This window comes from Pelophylax lessonae, assembly GCF_965119305.1.
Source record: "Pelophylax lessonae genome assembly, chromosome: 1".
Lineage (NCBI taxonomy): Eukaryota > Metazoa > Chordata > Amphibia > Anura > Ranidae > Pelophylax > Pelophylax lessonae.
The window spans coordinates 196655135-196676238 of NC_138768.1; the positions used below are offsets into that span (position 1 = coordinate 196655135).

The 21104-nt window shown below is 42.3% G+C and overlaps 1 protein-coding gene across 2 annotated transcripts in view; it reads left to right on the top strand.

Annotated features, from left to right (window-relative positions):
- Positions 1-21104, top strand: part of SNX2 (sorting nexin 2) — a 107941-nt gene that overhangs the window by 74763 nt on the left and 12074 nt on the right. For both annotated transcript variants that reach the window (XM_082275243.1, XM_082275244.1), the window contains 4 exons: positions 565-678; positions 909-1002; positions 4915-5120; positions 19042-19185. In XM_082275243.1, coding sequence (XP_082131369.1) covers positions 565-678; positions 909-1002; positions 4915-5120; positions 19042-19185 — 558 coding nt within the window. The remainder of the gene's footprint in view (positions 1-564; positions 679-908; positions 1003-4914; positions 5121-19041; positions 19186-21104) is intronic.

Genomic DNA, 21104 nt, shown 5'->3' on the forward strand with positions numbered 1-21104 from the left:
TATATCATACGGTTGATTGAGATCCAAGCAATGGAGTAGCCATTAGAGGAGTGTAATCGTAATACAACATAATGTATCATGTATACATATTTATACAACCTGTAATTTGTACATAGTCGCATCTGATGAATTGTCGCTACACATATATCCTAATTGATATTGAAAAAGAATGCATAATAAATAAATATATATATCTCTTTGATTCAACCTTTTTTTTAAATTGTTTTTTTGTTTTTGTTTTTTTTCTTTTTCTTCCAAAGCTAAATTATGTAGTTGTCCTAGCTTACTATGTTTAGTTGTTTTAAGCTTTGGGCGTCTTTCCATTGACCTAGAACAATCTCCATGCTTGTTCATCTATATGTAAAAAGTACAAATGAAAATTCTATTTTTTCATCCTTCCACTGGGACAGCGGATGCAGTAAATCAGAAAAAATGGGTTTACTCTCTATTGAAATGTAATATAGTGAAGAAAATGTAACATCCCTTTTATTTGCACTTTGGGGCCCTGTTAAGGTTCCAACCTTTTAACCGGTTTGTTTGCCCTTATTTGTCATTCAATTGTAGCTGCCGAGAGCAGTTAGCACCCAGGCGTTGAGTGGAGCAGGATTATTGAGGATGGTAAACAAGGCTGCAGACGCTGTCAACAAAATGACAATCAAGATGAATGAATCGGATGCTGTAAGAGCTGATTTTTTTTGAATTGCATAATGATGGCCTTACTCTGTTAAGCAATTGCTTTTTAAGCTCATAGAGGTAGAAAGTTAATATAATTCACCTTTGACACTATTTGTTTTGCTCTGTTCACCGCAACTGTTGTATGCAAGCTTGTCAGCCACTAGTACATTTCACATAACCGAGTTTTTGTTCCTTGATCAATTGGTCTTTTGCTCATTTTTCTTCAATGTCAGTGGTTTGAAGAAAAGCAGCAGCAATTTGAGAATCTAGATCAACATCTTAGGAAACTACACGCCAATGTTGAAGCCTTGGTGTGCCACCGCAAAGGTTTGTGTCATTGTGTATGCAGAATGTTTCATATGTCTGTGTTTTTACCCCCCCTTCTCTCCCTTGTTTTACCTGTCTTTTTCTCCCCTAATGTTCTTTGTCCTGCCTTCTCCCATATCTTTCTCTCTGCTCCACATTGCACTCTGTCTGTTTTTATTTCTCTACACACTTTCACCTTTGTGTTGTTGTGTCCCCCCCTCCCCTTCATTTTAAATAACACATCTTAGAAGTGAAGTGCTATGGGCTGGGCTGAAGTAGGTAAGGGGCGGGGATGTGTTGTGTCACATCATAAAAAAAAAAAAATCAAATGCTGTATTGCATCTGTTCATACTCTGTATTCTGCAAAAAAAAACCTTGTTAATTCTACTGTCTAAGTCCCCAATTCAGCTAGTGATTTTGCAGCAGTGTTGGCAGCTCTGCACATGCTCAGTTTTCAGTGAGCTTCTATTTCCTCACCACATCTAAACAGCCTATGTGACTATAGAGTTACATATGTGGTTGTATACACAGTGGTAAATGACATCCCACTGCCTTCTTCCCTCCTCTTCCATGCCCTCTAACCAGCTAAACACAATAGGGGTAGAATATTTTATGTAGATTGATGGAGGCTTCACCTGCCTCTTGTTCTAAGACCCAAGCTGGAGGGGTGTAACACAGCCTGTGACTGGCAGAAATCTGCCCACACAAGGTTGTTTACAAAAATATAGATTTGATTTCAAATATATATTTGTATGCCAGTTTAAAATGGTTTATTGATATTTATTTTTAGTCTGTATTCCAAAGGCGGTTTTATTTTTAACGTGTCCCCAGCAGCAGAGGACTAGAAGCTCCTCCTGCTTAGGTTTCCCTGTAGACAGGCTGGAAAAGAGCTGGGTCATGTGACAGCTGTAGATTGAGTCGGAAAAAGGTACTTGAATATTTTTTATTTTAATTACAGTGCCATCATCCATATACAGAAATATAAGGGACAATGTAAATGAAACAGTGTTTGTATAGTATCACTTTAACTACTGTGTTTGGCTATCCTTAAGCAGTTCCCCAGCCACTTTGACCCAGCCCCCCCATATATTTTACCTACTTTACCCTGAGCCTCTTTGTTCAGTGGGGTCAAATGGTAATATTTGGGGCTGTTGGTTTGTCAGCGTATCCATTATGACAATGCCCTCTCCTGTATAATCCGAGAAAATCATTCCAGCTGAGCTTAACCAGCACTATTTGAGGTGCTCCTTTGGACTTGGAAGAGGTGATTAGAACTTCAGGTGGAATGTTCTTTTAATTTTGGATTGGTCTAGGTAGGTGTCAGAGCTCCACACTTCCTGCCATATAAGGGAAATAGGTTGATGACCAGGTCTAAGATTTTAAGCCAGCCTCTAAAAGGGACTTTGGTTTAGGGTGGTACAGTTGTCTCTTAATTGCATAGTAGGTTCTACATGCTGACTTTAAAGGATGGGTTCCCTTTTAAAAAAAATAAATAATAATAAATGTACATATTTTTACATAATTTTGCAGGTACAAATGTGCGTTTTTTATCTTAACCTGTAAAGCATTGCATAGGCGATCAGCTGATCGCAGGTGCAATGCTAGGATCCTGCAGACTCTGTTACCTGTCTGTCTGCATCTTCCATATGGGCAGGCAGATACTGAGGAACTCAAACTGAGAGGGCTCATCAGCACCCTCCCAGGTCATTGAGAACTACAAGGCAGCTGCTGCAGTGGATGATGGTACATGCAGTTCATTCAATCACAGGAGACTTTGAATGAATGGTGGAGCTGTTTTCAAAAAGTGACAGCAGAAGTCTTTTGTAACTTTTGAGTTAAAGAGGAAGTAAACCCTCCTCTGACACTTTTACCTATAGGTAAGCCTATGAGAAGGCTTACCTATAGGTACTGTAAATATCTCCTAAACATGCACCGTTTAGGAGATATTTACCTTACATGCCGCCAGTGACGTCACTGGCGCATGCGCTCTGAAGGAACGGCCGATGGTGCCGTTTCTTCAGAGCCCCGTGCCATGACTGTCGGCTCCCGCGCGTGCGCGGGAGTGACATCACCGCGGCTCCGGCCAATCAGATGGCCGGATGCCGCGATCCCGGAAGACGGGCGACTGGACATGTCGCCCGTCATAGAGGTGAGCGAACGGCACGACGGGGGCTCGTTCTAAGGTAAGTATTTCATAATGAGCTACTATGCGACGCATACTAGCTCATTATGTGTTTATCTTTCAGGGTGTAAAAAAAATAAAAAAATTTTAGTGGAGTTTACAACCTCTTTAACCACTTAAGCCCCGGAAGATTTTACCCCCATTCCGACCAGGGGGTATTTTGCGATTCGGCACTGCGTGAATTTAACGCACAATTGCGCGGTCGTGCGACGCTGTACCTAAACGAATTTGACGTCCTTTTTTTCCCACAAACAGAGCTTTCTTTTGGTGGTATTTGATCACCTGTGCGATTTTTTGATCACGCGCTATAAACAAAAAAATAGCGTCAATTTTGCAAAAATAGCAATATTTTTCACATTTTTTTATATGAAATTCCCCCCAAAAAAAATGTAAAAATCAAAATTTTTAAAAATTTTCGGCCAATTTATTTTATGCTACCTATGTTTGGTAAAAAAAATCGCAAAAAGCGTATTTTGATTGGTTTGCGCAAAAGTTATCGCGTTTACTAACAAAGGGAAAGATTTTTGTCATTTTTGTTGTTTTTTTTTTTAACGCGTAATGGCGGCGATCTGCGATTTTTTTTGCGGTACTGCGACATTGCGGCGGACAGATCGGACCCTTGACTGACATTTTTGACACTTTTGGGGTTACCAGTGACATTTCTACAGTAATCAGTGCTATATATATGCACTGTTACTGTAAAAATACACTGGTAGTGAAGGGGTTAACTTTATTTGGAAGGGAGGGGCTGTGTGTGTCCCTAGGGGCGTGGTTTCTACTGTGATTGGCTGTGGCTCTAGCTGTAAGGACACTGATCAACGGATCTACATACCAGATCCGTTTTATCAGTGTCTTTGCAGCGAGGAGAATGACAGGCAGTTTGTTTACACAAGCTGCCTGACATTCTCCCTCTCCCCCGCCGATCGCCGAGTGACCGGCGGACATCGGGTCCGCTGGTCACACGCGCGGGGGGGTCCGTGACCACGCGGGAGCGCGCCCCGGGGGGCGCGCGCTCGCTCCCTAGACCCTCACAAGCAAGCAACGTAGCCCTACGTTAGTTTGCCTGTGAGGGGCTGACCGCCGACGTAGATAGTCGTGCGGCGGTCGGCAAGTGGTTAAGATATATACAGTATCTCACAAAAGTGAGTACACTCATCACATATATACAGTTATATAAGCTGTACACTCACTACTCTACATTGTAGCAAAGTGTCTTTTTTTTCAGTGTTGTCACATAAAAAGATCTATAATAAAACATTTACAAAAATGTGAGGGGTGTACTCACTTTTGTGTATGTATGCATGTTGTGTGTGTGTATATATATATATATATATATATAATGTGTATGTATATGTGTGTGTATATCTATCTAATAAATAAATATATATGTGTGTGTGTGTGTGTTTTTTTTTTTTTTTTTCATTTTTTAAAGTGGTCATGCTTTACGGTATTTGTCTATGTTAGGCTGTCTTGTGGGTCTTTCTTAGCCAGGAACATTATTAGTATGGCATCTACATACAGCGGGGCCTTCATTGCAGTATTTTTTACAGTGTGCCCTGGGGCCCAGTAGTATTCTAGAGCTGCAGCTAGTTCAGTTGCTAACATGAGTTGGGGTCAGTGTGCAGCCGGTGATAGGTATCCAATTAGTGTCCATACATGACTAGTCCTTAACATTCGTATATCTAGAAAAATGTGCTTGTCATGTTTCTTCAATATAATCAACTACAGTTTTATGTATCCTTAACTTCTAGAGCTGTCAGCCAACACAGCTGCATTTGCAAAGAGTGCTGCTATGCTGGGCAATTCTGAGGACCACACAGCCCTGTCGAGAGCGCTGTCCCAGCTTGCTGAAGTAGAAGAAAAGATTGACCAGTTACATCAGGAGCAGGCGTTTGCTGACTTCTATGTGTTTTCAGAACTTTTAAGTGACTATATTCGACTTATTGCTGCTGTGAAAGTAAGTTTACACTAAATTATTTTGTTCCGTTTTATACAGAGTTCAGAAACCCCACATATGTGTAGATTTAAAAACTACAGTAAAAGGAAAAAGTCTATAAAAAAACAAAAAAAAAAACAAATGCAGCCTCTGCATTTGAAGAGGATAAGTCCACCTTTTTGGAACATGTTGCATGTGCCACCTGTATTTTGGGTAGAACATGTAACCTGTTCTAGTAGCTGAAGCCACTCCTCCATTTTACTCTTTGTTAGTGGCGCAGTGTTTGCATTGAAATCTACACCATTTATTTGATTTCTTTACTATTTTGGATAGACTTGGGATTCTGATACTACTTCAGTTGGATTTTTTTTTCACATATTAAGCTTGGTTTATCCAGTTCCTGCCCAGCCAATATTAGACTGATGGCCGGGCAGGTGCTTTTCCATCCTGAATGATCCAGGATGTGCCAATCGCGGGGCCGTGCAACGGCGCAATCTGTCACCGCCCGTGTCCGCGGTACACAGCCTATGACCGATCAGCGTACCCGCTTGCTGCTGGTACCATGTCACCGCCGTGACGGATCACTGTTGTACATAACAGTTATACACAATGGATGACACAAGCCATCAAATGTGTAAAAATGTTGCTAGCTGTGATTGGTCAATTTGATCACATGGTACAGACAGGGCCAATCACAGCCCATCTGTACCATGTGATTAGCTTTGACCAGTCACAGCAAATCGTAACAAACAGACCTGATTGTTTCATTCAGTAAAATGCTTGCTTATAGCAATGTAATACACTGCTGTAAGCAAGCATAAATGTGTGAAAAAATAAATAAAAATCCTGATCACTTCCCCAGAGCAGCAAAATGTTACTATGGTAACATTATACTGCTCTGGTCACAGTATGGTTAAAAAAAAAAAATGTATTAAAAAACAAAACAAAAAAATAACCCCTTTTTTTCGTACTATCACCAGTCAGTGTTCCTGATCACAGCCACACCAGTCAACACTGTGCTGCACTAGTGATCGTATAATAAAAAAAAATAATAATTTTTATTTTATTTTTTTTGATTAATTTTTCAAATAATTATGACAAAAAATTACAATTTAAAAAAAAAAATCACCAAGACACTTACTAAGAATCTTAGACTTTCTTCTTTCAAAAAAGGGATAATTTAGGGGGTATTTCTACTGTTCCTGCATTTTAGGCCTTAAAGTGGTTTTGTAACCCCACTGTGTTATTTTCAGGCACACGCCTGTCTTCCTTCAGGCTACAGTGGATATACAAGTCTACAAACCCCTGTTAAAATGTCAGGTTTCTGTGATGTAAAAAAATGAGATAAAGATAAAAATAATTTCAGAATTTTTTTCCACCTTTTTAAAGTGAACTATAAACTGTACAACTCCATTAAAAAAACAAAAAACATTTGGGCGGCAAAGTAAAGATAAACTAATGTGGTTGCATAAGTGTGCACACCCTCTTATAACTGGGGATGTAGCGGTGTTCAGAAATAATCTCATTCAGACTCGTGTTCAGTAGAAGTCAGTACACACCTGCCATCATTTTAAAGTGCCTCTGATTTAACCCCAATGAATTTCAGCTGTTCTAGTAGGTCTTTCCTGACATTTTTTTTTAGTCACATCCTACAACAAAAGCCATGATCCGCAGAGAGCTTCCAAAGCATCAGAGGAATCGCATTGTTAAAAGGTACCAGTCAGAAGGGTACAAAAGAATTTCCATGGAACACAGTCATTATCAAGTGGAGAAAATACGGCAGAACATTGACATTACCAAGAACTGGACGTCCCTCCAAAATTGAGACGAGAAGAAAACTGGTCAGGGAGGCTGCCAAGAGGCCTGCGGCGGCATTAAAGGTGCTGCAGGAATATCTGGCAAGTACTGGCTGTGTGGTACATGTGACAACAATCTCCCATATTCTTCATATGTCTGGGCTATGGGGTAGAGTGGCGAGACGAAAGCCTTTTTTCTCACCAAGAAAAACATCCAAGCCAGGCTAAATTTTGCAAAAAAACATCTGAAGTCTCCCAAAAACGTGGGAAAATGTGTTCTGTCTGATGAAACCAAGGTTGAACTTTTTTGGCCAAAATTCCAAAAGATATGTTTGGCACAAAAACACTGCACATCTCCAAAAGAACACCATACCCACAGTGAAGCATGGTGGTGGCAGCATCATGCTTTGCGGCAGTTTTTCTTCAGCTGGAACAGAGGCCTTAGTCAAGATAGATGGAATTATGAATAGTTCCAAAAACCAGTCAATATTGGCACAAAACCTTCAGGCTTCTGCTAGAAAACTGAACATGAAGAGGAACTTCACCTTTCTGCATAACGACCCAAAGCGTATATCCAAATCAACAAAGAAATGGCTTCACCAGAAGATTACAATTTTGGAATGACCCAGCAAGAGCCCTGAACTGAATCCGATTGAAAATGTGTGGGATAATCTGAAGAGGGCTGTTCACAGGAGATGCCCTCACAATCTGACAGATTTGGAGCGTTTTTGCAACAAAGAGTGGGCAAATATTGCCAAGTCAAGATGTGCCATGCTGATAAGACTCATACCCAAAAAGACTGAGTGCTGTAAAAAAAATCAAAAGGTGCTTCTAAAAAGTATTTAAGGGTGTGCACACTTATGCAACCATATTTTAGTTTTTTACTTTTACTTCCCTCCACTTAAAAGATTTCAGTTTGTTGTTCAACTGAGTTGTACAGTTTATAGGTCACATTAAGGGTAGAAAAAGGTTTGAAATGATTTCTTCATTTTTTTTACGTCCCAGAAACCTGACATTTTAGCAGGGGTTTGTAGACTTTTTGCATCAACTGTATATGCCCAGTGTATCTGTTTTATAAAAAAAAAAAATGCTGTTCTATACTGTATTTCCTAGCGACGCTCAAAGCTCACGTGATGAGCCGCTGCTCCCTTTACCGATTTGACAGGTACAGTGGGAGGGGCCGAGAATCCCCCGCAGACGTCAGTCGGGAGAGGAAAGGAGGAGAGAGGTGGCCGGTCACGTGAAAAAACAGTATTGAACGGCATTTTTTAAGATAAAACCAATACACTGGGCACATAGCATTAAGAAAGACAGATGAGTGCCTGAAAATAAGTTATTCCTGCAGGGGGGAGGGGCGGGCACTGACAAAACTGACAAGCGGGGGGGGGGGGGGATAGGACAGTGGAGAGCAGCAGATGACAGACACTTAAATTGACCACGGTGTCAGGGCTCAGCCTCCATGATAAACCGTGGTCCATTTTACAGAGGGGAGGGCAGAACCAGACAGGATCAGCCAGGTATTTTTATATGATACATGGGGACAAATTACACAGCACAAGCACTGTGCTGTTCATGCTTTAAGCATTTTTTTTAGGGTAACTCTTTAAGAAATGAGATTTAGAGCCTGTCAGTACATCAGGTTTGATAAATTTTCAGATATATACTATACATGATAAAAATTGCAGCGCTAAATAAATGAAGTTCAAAGTAAATCATTAAAAAATAATCCAAATAGTGCTTGAACACTAAAGTACAAAAAAAAGGTCCATTGAAGTAAAATCCGAAGAAATATAATTTGTTTAGATGAATATCTACCTGGTGCACCCCCACCGTGATAAACAGAATGTGAGCTTTCCGGATCTCTAGACTCCACGTTATAGGAGTCGAGACACTTTTAAATAATGATCAAGCACTCAAAGTGAATCCCTCAATGGTTAGACTGGAAAGGAAGGTAACACGACTAGCCAAACAAACCTGAGTGTTTCTCAGACGCTGTCCCAGATGATGGCACATATGATGAAACATGTAGGACATAGTCTATGTCTGAACTAACCACGCCAATTGAGCTTGTATACAAGTTGTTTTCATCCTGGGAACTACCATTTTACCTGCTGACTATTCACTGGATTACTGGAAGTGTTTTAGTAAACTTTTTTCAATATAAAAGTGTTTTACACTATGTGGACCCCCTTTTTCTTCCTTATTGGTCACGTCTGAGGAACACCTAGGGTTTGTTTGGCCAGTCATGTTCTCTTCCTCTAACCACTAATCGCTTTGAGTGCTGGATCATTGTTTCAAAGCTTGTCTGGACTCCTATAACGTGGAGTCTAGAGATCTGGGAAGCTCACATCCTGTTTGTTATCACGGTGGAGGCGCAATAGGTGGATATTCATCTAAATAACATTTCTTTGGATATTCCTTCAATGGAAAATTTTTTTTTTTTTTTATCTGTCACTATGTACTTTAGGAAAAAAGGAGGTGTCACTGAATTATAAATAAAAAAAAAAAAAAATAGGGATACCTACATACTATCAAATTCAAAAGTAGAGGGAAATTGAGGCCTATATGGATTTTAATGGTACCATACAAAAGCTTGACAAGACAAACTTATTCAAAAATCATGTAAACATTTCAATTTCTAAAAGTGTGAAGGCACAATTGCCTGTTCTAAGACAATAAATACATGAATCACAGATGGAATGACCTCGGAAAAGTGCCCTATCAATTATAGCGAATACCATCTGGATTTTACTTGCTCAACATGTTTCGCAGGAGATTCGCCACTTCTTCAGGAGCTTTTAGTACATCAAGTGGAGCAGAGATCAAAATCTTACTGTATATCACACAGGTGAAGCCATATCAACAGGGCCCCACAAGGTGAACATCGAATGCGGGAGCCACCCCCTTAAGGAGGGAAAGCTGATACAGGCGGTCCCCGGGTTACAAACAAGATAGGGACTGTAGGTTTGTTCAGTCAAATTTGTTTGTAAGTCGGAACAGGTCCATTTTTTAATTTTAGCTCCAGCCAAAAGAATATTTTTTAAGTTTTTTTGGATAGCATAGGGAAGGGTTAACACCCCTGTAACATTTGTTTTGCTGTCTATGCCCCTGTTCAGAAGATTTCACCTCACTTTTTCTGTCCCTAGGACAATTGGATTTTAAAAATGTTTGGGTTGTTGGGAAACCAGGATTGGTGATAAAGCTTCAGCTGAGACACCTTTTTCCCATGAGAACTCTTACAGTGAACTTGATTTCCTCTCGCTTCCTGTTGTCTCTCTCTGTAAGTAGGAGTCGTTTGTAAGTCAGATGTTTGTAACCCGGGGACCCGCCTGTACAGGGTTCCTTTTCATGCTGGTAAAACTGGACACGCTCGGATGCTATGCTGCGACTACCGCTGGACACTTGCATTTTTTAACTGGACAGGTGAGTCTTGTGACGCTGTATGCATCAAACCCTGATATACCATATCCATCCTTGAATGATCTTCATATATATACAACAAAGAAAAACCTTTCTGAATATGGGAAAATTACTATAGAGCCCAGTATTGGCCGATGAGACCCCGTTTTGTCACCATCATTTTTTGCTCAATTATTGCTGGTTAATTTATAAAGCAGCATCACACCAGCCTCTAAAGCATCTCAGGTTATTTGCAGGTTGTCCTTTGGAGAGCTGGATTTTTGTCCAGTTTTACCAGCACGAAAAAGGAACCTTGTATCGGTTTTCCCTCCTTTTGAAGGTTGGCTCCCGCATTTGCCGGGAGACATGTTCATCCCTGGGCCCTGTTGATATGGCTCACCTTTGTGATATACAGTAAGATATTGATCTCTGCTCTACTTGATAATGTACTCAAAGCTCCTGAAGAAGCGGCGAATCTCCCGCGAAACATGTTGAGCATGTAAAATCCACATGGTATTCGTTAGAATTGATATGACACTTTTCTAAGGTCATTCCATCTATGATTCATGTATTTATTGTCTTAGAGCAGGCAATTGTGCCTACACACATTTTAGAAATTGAAATGTTTACATGTTTTTTTTTTAAATAAAATTTAACATTTTTTTATGACAGTTTGTATTGTCAAACTTTTGTACGGTACCATTAAAATCCATATATGCCTCAATTTTCCTCTACTTTCCAATATGTACTTTAGTGTTCAAACACTATATGGATTATTTTTTAATGATTTACTTTGAACTTCATTTATTTAGCGTTGCAATTTTTCTTTCATGTATGTTTTTGCACAATTGGTTCTGTTGTGATATGGCAAGCAGCTTTATTTCACTTAGATTATTATCACCTGTGCAGTAATATTTTTTTACTTTTTGCAAGATATTTATCATAGTTTGTGGACATAACTTTCACACAGACTAAATATACACTGATTTGGGTCATTTTCACCAAAGAAATGTCGAAGAATACATTTTGGGATAAATTTATGAAGAACTGTTCTTTGCAAAATTATATATCCGAAATAAAGAGAAACGCAGAAAGCTCTAGTTGTGTGAACAAAATAATAAAAATTTAAAGTGCCCCATATTGAAGTGGTTATTACATTTTGCATTGGACTTCATTTTGGTTACACTACACCAGGGATCCTACGGCCCTCCAGCTGTTGCGGAACTACACATCCCATGAAAACTCTGACATTCACAGACATGACTAGGCGGGATGGGAATTGTTGTTCCTGAACAACTGGAGGGCCATAGTTTGGAGACCCTTGCACTACACCACTGGATTTCGGTCCATTTTTTATATTTTCACTTTGATAATTTGTGTCAGTTTTAAGCTTAGGAAAGCTTGGTTTATTATATTTACAATTTATCTGTTTTTTGTCAGGCTGCTCCTTAGATCTGCCAGCACTAGATTTGTATGTTTAGCATTCTAGCATATTCGCCGGGCGCCCGCTGTCACTGTTTGAAAATAATGTGGTTGTGCGGGGCTCTGCCCCCCGGGCCATGTCATTCATTCACAGCCTTAGTGGCTGTTGACTTGTAGTTTTAATGAACTGCCATGATGCTGTTGAGCGCTCTTGTATTTTATTCAATCTTCCTGTCAGTGTGTATCTGCCTGCCCGTATGAGGTACGAGCAAACAGATACACTGAAAAGTCTGCAGGAGTCCTGCATGGCAGCTGTGATCTGCTGATCACGGTTGCAATGCTTTCCAGACTCCGAAGAAAAAAAGATAATCTACATTATTATTTTTTTTTTTTTTTTACATGCATAATTTAAAGGTGAGCTTATCCTTTTTAAGGACTGGTAAGCTGCAAAATCAGAAATGACATACAAGATGCAGTCGGTCACTAGCAATATTAAAGCAGTGTTTTTGTTTTTCTGTGTTCCCTTATAGCTTAGATTTTTACCTGTTGATCCTGCTGTTTCGTTTACCAGACAAAGCTGGCAGCAAAAGTGGAAGTTAGAGGATTTAGACAAACTGTTTAACACTGACGGGGGTAATTACAATAGTCAGCTATTGTTCATTTGTGTAAAACCTTTATCCCAAAAGGATGCTGGCTGGATCACCAGGTGAAAATAAAGGAAAAAAACAAATGAAGCCACCATATCGAAGATTTATTTATTTATTTATTTTTTAGACTGCTCTGTTATTCTCTTCGCCTCGTTCACACCGTGAGCAGAGACATCCGTTTTTTCTGCAGCTGTTTTTGAAAAGGTACAACGAAACCATTGTTCTCTATGTGCCCTGTTAACACAAAAGTGGTATTGTGCAGATTTTTTTCTGCGCAGGAATCTGCAATGGGTATGCAGTTTTCTGCATTGAAAAAAAAAACTGACATTTAACATTGTGGTGTGAACAGGGCACAAAGACAACAATCGTTTCTCTGTCGCTCATTGACAGACGTAGTCCTCGGTGATTCAACACCCTCGGGTTATGCTGCCCCCCACAGGAGTAGGACTAGACAGGAAAGAAAATACTCTGGCCACACCCTAGGGGCAGTCCCCGAGGGTATATCCTCTCTCTCGCTCTCTCTGCTACAGCAAATCAGTTTTTTTCTGTCTAGTCAGGAGTAAGGACCTAAATACCTTGCTGGGATCTTCGGTCCTGGCAGGATTTTTTTCTTAGAAAGATTTTTTGTTAGACAGCTTTTTTTCTCCAGTGTTCCTGTGAGATCTTCAAGCAAGAAAGCTGAACTGGGTGACGGGCTGGATGTTGAGATCTAGTGGTCACCCCAGTTCAGCCTACGAACGCGTGCAGGCCATAGCTCCGCGCTGGGTCGGCCGCGACATAGTTCCACTGGACGGGGACTGACCCTGCGAGTTAAACGTCTTGCTGAAACGCCAAAGACCATGAGTCACGGCGTCCGTATTGGTCGACAGCCCTCCCACCCCGGTGGAGAGGGGTACTGTCAGGAGTTGGCGCCCGCCTGGTTCCGGTATGGTGAGTAGTATGTTCCCCCCTTTCCCCTGACGGGTCTTGTGGTGAACGCGGGCCCCTCTCTGTATGGTAAGGATGGGTTCCCCTCTATCCTATAACATGGCACAGATTCTCCTATTGAGTGTGATTTTTGTGTACAAAAAGCCAGGAGGCTTGGTTTGGGAGCTGACAATCTAATTGCAAGTATGTTTAAATGATTGTAATCAGTGGCAGTACTAGAATCTTACTGTGATAGATATGGTATCCTACCTGTCAGAAGCCACAGGACATGTATACTGCTTTCCAGGTCATTCCTCCAGCAAAAGCATGCCTCCCGACGGCCACGCGGTCCGCCAGGGTCCGGTACCGCCGGCCACGCGGATCACCATGTAGAGAGAGGTTTATTGATGCCGAGATACTCTGCAGTCACGCCGCTATCCTGTAAACGGCCGCCGCCATTGTTTGGTAGATCGCACGAGGCCGCCATTTTGGCGTAGCCTCGTGTCTCCAGCATGGGGGCGGCCATGTTTGAGGTGACTCAAACACCCCGTGGAGCTAGGGGAGGCGCCGGAAGGCGTACAGAGGGGCGGAGCCGCCTCCTTTCTTCCCGGGCAGCCAGCCAAGAGACTTCCTGTCTGTTCTAGACAGTGCTGAGACAAGTTGCAGTAAACTCTGAGCATCAAGTGGTGAGCCTAGGGGTCTATCTCTCTCTCTCTCGCTCGATAGGGGTCCCTAAGCAGGTAACATTGAGGGGCTTTGTGGCGCTGGGGGTCTGAAAAAAAAAAGAAAAAGTTTATTTCTTTTTGGATTGATTGTTTTCCGGGTAGTAACTGGAATTATCATGGACCCTGCCACTCAGGTAACCCCACCTGTTTCCCTCGAGGGGGCTGCGGGACCCGCCGGCGCACAGAGTATGGATGCATTTACAGCAGTTTTGGAGTCTTTGGTGGCTCGGGTGGAGACGGCCTGTCAGGAACGGGGGTCAAGAAAGCGACCCCCGCTTACCCCTATATCATCTGACACTTCAGACTCAGATTCTGAGATGGTCATTGCAGCTGCAGGTCCCTCTGCAAGGGCTGTTGTCTCAGGTAAAGTTCCTTCAGACAGTGAGGAGGACGTTCATGCTTCCGCCATAATTCGGGAAGAAGCATTGGTGGACGCACTAGTTGTGGCGGTTCGGGAAACCTTAAGACTTGAGGTTTTACCGGCAGAGGCAACTGAAACAGAGATTCCCTTTGGTACTAACAAACCCACCAAAACGGTGAAGGTTTTTCCTGTACCCAAGTGTTTTGGTAATAAAATTAAAGAAGAATGGGAGCATTCTAAATGTACCTTTACTATTTCCAAGCATATTGCTAGACGCTATCCGTTTGAGGAATCCCTCATTAAGAAATGGACGGTACCACCAGTGGTGGATCCACCTATTTCCAGACTGAATAAAGCCACGGTTATTCCAGTGGAGGACACTTCGTCCTTTAAGGACCCGGTGGATCGGAAGGTAGAAGCGGAGTCCCGCACTATCTTTTCCCTGATAGGGTCAGCCTTTAGACCAGTAATTGTCATTGGTCTAGTTTCCCAGACACTAACGGAATGGGCGAGATTGGTGCGCCAGGACCTGAAGGGGAAAGATATCCCCCAGGGAACATCTGAATTGATGGAACAGATCATACAAGGACTACAGTTCGTCTGTGACGCAGCCTTGGATGCTACCCCCCTATTAGGGCATGCATCTATGTCAGCGGTAATCCTCAGACGTGTGCTGTGGTTAAAATGCTGGTCAGCAGACCTAGGTTCCAAAAAGACCTTGACGAATCTCCCCTTTCAGGGGAATCGCCTATTTGGGGCCACCCTAGATGAGATCATTAAGGATGCCACTGGGGGCAAGAGCACTTTCTTGCCACAGGCTGCAAAAGCTAAAGGACCTCGTAACAAGCGGGGACCTTTCTTTACCGCCCATAAAGAGTTTGTGCGCCCGACTGCTGCAAGCGGGAAGGGCAAGGCTCCTCCAGGAGGGTTCAAGAAGGGCTGGTCGGACAAACAAAAGACCGACTCAGCCAAACCTGAAGCAAAGGATTACACAGCCTGAAGGTGCGCCCCCACCCGGCTTGAGGGTGGGGGGACGTTTTCACCGGTATTCAGGGCATTAGATCGAGCATCGACCACTGCTACCGGTGCGATTTTTCCCTTCCAACATTTAAGTACTACAGGGAGCGGTAGTTACCGTTCCCTGAACAGATCTTTTTCTTTACCTTTTCCAAAGATTAGTCTCAGTTCCCCACAAGAATCGGATCCGGTTGAACAGACAGACCAAGAAGCCTCTAGCCGGGTGACTTCGGTCCCTGAGATTCAACCAGGAGAGATCACTGTTCCTGATAGGAATCAGGTGTCTGATAAATGTGTGGGAATGGAGAACGATCAGACTTTGTCGGATGGTCGGGACCAGATAGCTCTAGGGCCGCCTGGTTCAGATCCAGTCAGCGCCAGTAGTCCTAGAAATTCTAGGCTAGCCTCGTCAAGCCGATCTACCCGACTTGGACATGCGAGTCGCGGACGTTCCTTGGGAACTTCGTCTCAGGGAGTGTCTGCGGTCTCAAGGACCAATCTTCCATCGTGCTTTACAGTCGCTGGTTTTAATGGCCTGGCCATTGAGACCCAGGTACTGAAGGACAGAGGGTTGTCAGTTATTCCTACCCTTATTAAAGCAAGGAAAGCGACTTCCAGCAAGGTCTATTATCGCACATGGAAGACTTGTATTGCGTGGTGCGAATCTTTAGGAATTCCTCCACGTACCTATTCGGTGACCCGAATATTGGCCTTTCTGCAAAAAGGGGTTGAGCAGAAACTAGCCTTGAGCACCATCAAGGGTCAAGTTTCAGCATTAGCAATCTTCTTTCAGAAGCCTTTAGCTACTAAGTCCTTGGTGCGGAATTTCATCCAGGGGGTGCGGCACCTGGCTCCACCAGTCCGCGCGCCCTTACCGCCCTGGAATCTTAATTTGGTTTTGTCGGTTCTACAGAAACCTCCCTTTGAAAACATCAGGGAGATTCCCTTGCTTACTTTATCCCAGAAGGTAGCCTTCTTGGTGGCTATCACGTCTGCATGCAGGGTGTCAGAACTGGCTGCATTATCATGCCAGTCCCATACTTAGTGATTCATAGGGATAAGGTAGTGCTTCATCCTAAGCCATCCTTTCTTCCAAAGGTGGTTTCAGATTTTCATCTGAATGAAGATATTGTACTACCTTCGTTGTGTCCTCAGCCCAATCATCATCGGGAACATGCGTTGCATTCCTTGGATGTGGTTCGGGCAATCAGGGTATACCTGAAGGCGACGGAATCGTTCCGTAAGACGGATTCACTTTTTGTGATCCCGGATGGCCCCAGAAAGGGGTTGCCTGCATCTGCCGCGACTATCTCCAAATGGATCAGACAGACGGTGGTACAGGCTTATTCTATTAAGGGTCGGAATCCTCCGTTCCCTGTTAGGGTGCACTCCACTCGAGCGCTCAGTACTTCCTGGGCCTTCCGCCATCAGGCGTCAGTAGTCCAGGTATGGAAGGCGGCCACTTGGTCGTCGGTACATACCTTTACAAAATTTTATAAGATTGATGTGATGGCATCGGCGGATGCCTCATTTGGCCGCAAGGTTTTGCAGGCCGCAATTTGAGGAGACCGGTGGTCTACCTCGAGGGTTTTTTTCTGTTGAAAAATTTCTGTTGAGTCTCATCACTGAGGATGAGCATTGTAAACTTCTAGTTGGCACCGGTTGGGCCTTCTAGATTGGATTTGATTTCCATTTTCCCACCCCTCATTTGTGGTACTGCTTTGGGACGTCCCGAGGGTGTTGAATCACCGAGGACTACGTCTGTCAATGAGCGACAGAGAAAAACGGATTTTTGTAAAATCTTACCGTAAAATCCTTTTCTCTTAGCTCATTGACAGACGTAGTACCCGCCCCTCTGTTTTTGAGTTGGGTTGGGTTAAATTCTCTAAACACTGCTTTGTGACATAACTGATTTGCTGTAGCAGAGAGAGAGAGGATCTACCCTCGGGGACTGCCCCTAGGGTGTGGCCAGAGTATTTTCTTTCCTGTCTAGTCCTACTCCTGTGGAGGGCAGCATAACCCAAGGGTGTTGAATCACCGAGGACTACGTCTGTCAATGAGCTAAGAGAAAAGGATTTTACGGTAAGATTTTACAAAAATCCGTTTTTTTTTTGTGATCCACTCGAGGAAAAGTCGGTACTCAGGATAATTTCAAATAACGGTCTTCCTTTATTGAAGTAACATGAGTGACAGCTGTAAACAGCCAATGCCTTTTGACTGTTAGCTCTTAGTCATGGCTGATAGCCGAAATGCGTTGGAAGTTGAGTGGATTATGTATTACAGAGGTATTTGTAACCTCATAGTCTGAGCACCGGGTGGAGCTGAGAATTGAGAAGGTGGCAGCGCCACTACACCTATTTCAATCGTTTTTTGTGCACTTGCACAGAATTTGTTGCATATCTCTGCACAGCAGAAATCCACGCGTGATACCAGTATTATGGTGTGAACAGAACAGATTAGAAAACATATGTTTTCTTTGTATCCTTGCAGGGACATACATAACCACTTGTCCTCTGGAAGATCTACCCCCCTTCATGACCAGGCCGTTTTTTGCGATTTAGTAACTGCGTTACTTGAACTGACAATTGCGCGATCATTCAACGCTGTACATAAAAATTTGTCATTTTTTTCCACGCAAATAGAGCGTTCTTCTGCAAAAGGTATAGCGTCTACAAACATATGGTTATACTAGATTATTAATTTTATTTTTATTTTTTTACAATATACTACGAATGGCGCTGATCAGCGATTTATAGCAGGTCTGCAATATTGCAGTGGACATTCTGACATGAACTGACACTGTTGGGAACCGGTGACACTAATACAATGATCAGTGTTAAAAATATGCACTGTTACTGTCTGGGAAGGGGTTAACAGCTAGGGCAATCAGAGGGTTAAATATGTACCAAGCCAGTGTTTGTGTACACTATATGTGGTACTTTTACTAAGGGAAGTGATGGATTTTATTTCCTGCTGCGATTCAAAATCCTTCCCTTCCCTGCTGACAGGCCAGAGCTTTGCCTTGTTCACATAGGCAGAACACTGTCCTGTGTCTTTCCTAGTCGATCAGCGGGTGCTGGTGGACATTCATTGGCTGGCACATGCTGATCAGCTTGTACTGTGTATAATCACAGCACAGCCAGGTCACCAGCAGCACACGCGCCTGCCCCCAACCCGAAAGTGCCAGATGACGTACTAGGCTAAGAGCCGCTCTGCCGCTGTACATCTAAGTGATGCGGTTGGTAAGCAGATAAAAAATACGCTCATCAGTGCACATGGTGTGACCAAGCCTATGCAAGGCAAATCTGCACGTTTTTTTCCCAACAGTTTTTATGCACGATTGGAGTGAACAAGACTTTGTTTTTCTTGCGTGCTCCCTTTATTATGAATTTCCGTTTTGTGACACAATGTACCCCACCAGACCCTACTTGTCTGTCTATTGTTGAGCATGTAAACTGGGTATTCATGACATTGCCATGTTCTCGGAATAGCATTTGGATTGTGTAACACTGACATGTAGTATTATATGCTTGAAATGTCCTCTTTCTCCTCTGCCTACTATGTATGTCTGTTACAAGTATATGCTGTACTGTACCTTTTTAATAAAAATATTGAACAAGAAAAATTGCATTTTGGATATTAAGTGAGTTTGCTTTATTACCCTTGCAGGGAGTTTTTGACCAGCGAATGAAATGTTGGCAAAAATGGCAGGATGCTCAAGTGAACCTACAGAAGAAACGAGAGGCAGAAGCCAAGCTACAGATTGCCAACAAACCTGACAAGCTTCAGCAAGCAAAAGATGAAATCAAAGAGGTACATATTAGTGGTTAGGATTACAGTTGTCCAGGTTAGTCTTGTTTTGAAACACATTCATACTTCTTCCCGAATAAAATAGCCATTTACCTCTGAACCAGTCTTCCCGAATAAAATAGCCATTTACCTCTGAACCAGTCTTCCTTGCATTCATTTTGGCTGTAATTCTTACTGATCCTCACATAATAGAACAGTCCCCCTAATGTGATCTAGTGTTACAGAATCGCTCTGTACTGTAGTACACAAGATCTGAAGAATATAGTCACCCTGTGCCATGAATTGCATAGTTTTAAACAGCGCACTGCCTGGATTCATTCAACAAGTTACTCAATGGGAGGCCTGTGGTCTGATGCAGGCTTCTTTGTTGCTTGAACAGGGTAGTATTATATTGAGAGGGTTGACTACTAGAAGTTGTTCAATATGTGTAGTCTGTTATGTACAAGACTAGCCAGCAGCACCAGTTTATACCCGTTAGCGTTCTATATTTTGGGAATTAAAAAACTGAGGGCTAGCATTGTTTAACCAGAATGGAGTGGTGGAAAAAATATTTGTTACAACAGTCAACAGTCTTTACTGCTTAAAATAACACTCATGGTATGTACTAAATGGAATTTACTGATACCTTTTGTGTAGCCGACCTTTTTTTTTTTTATTTGCTCAGCGACCCTTGTCTTAACTTTTGTATTGTAATGCAAAATGTTTTAAAAATGTATTTTTTTGATCATTTCTTCCCTATGCTTCATGAAGGAGATTGAAGAGGTAGGAAATATTTAGATAATAGTCTGTGGAAATAATTTGTGATATTCTGTATCACACCCCCCTCCACCAAAGGGGGGACTTTTAAGGTATCAAATTGATTTGTCATTCCATTTCATACATCTGTCTAAAAGCCAAGGTCCATTGATAAACAATTGTTAAAATGTACACCAATAAAATATTTTGTGCAACAGAACTTCATGCATGTAACAACCTCATTTATAGAGATCCCATCAATATATAATACATAGTCTAGTTGCTCTTTGCGATGGGATAGTTCTCTATGGGGAAGATGTACTAAAACTGAGGAATGCAAAATCTGGTGCAGATCTGCATAGAAAACAATCGGCTTCCACGTTTTGTCAAAGCTTAACCACTTCCCACAAACAGACGTACCTGTACGTCGGTTTGAAGAAGTGCCATCAACCCAGTACCATTTTTTTTTTTTTAGAACCGGCGATTGGCTTTTAGGAGATGACAGCCAATGCGGCTCTGCCCTGGACTCCTGTTCCACCAGGAGACCCGAGCAACCAGCCGGCACGTCCGCCGGCTGGTTGGAGTCCTGAACGAAGCTGGATTCGGCTTTGATTGGGTCCTCCAATCATGTAACCCGGAAGTGACATCACTTCCAGTTTAAAAAAAAAAAATGAAGTGCAGTGGAGGGGTCCAGGGTCTTTTAGTCCCCTGATCCCTCCATAAAGAGTACCCGTCACTGCCTATTACTGTCTCAAAGGATGTTAACATTCCTTGTGACAGCAATAAAAGTGATCAGATTATTATTTTTTTTTTTTTGTGTTAAAATTATTTTTTTAAAAGTGTTAAAAATAAAATCTAGGAAAATTTTTTTTTTTTTAAAGCGTCCCCGTGAGCTCGCGCACCAAAGGAAATGCATACATAAGCCGCGTTCGCAAATGAAAACTGTGTATAAATCACACGTGAGGTATCGCCGCAATCGACAGAGTGAGAGTAATAATTCTAGAAAGAGACCTCCTCTGTAACTCTAAACTGGTAACCGTTACAAATTCTTAAAGCATAGCCTATGGAGATTTTTTTTTTTACCGTAGTTTGTCGCCATTCCACGAGTGTGCGCAATTTTAAACCATAACATGTTGGATATCTCTTTACTCTGTGACATCATCTTTCACAATATACAAAAAAATTGG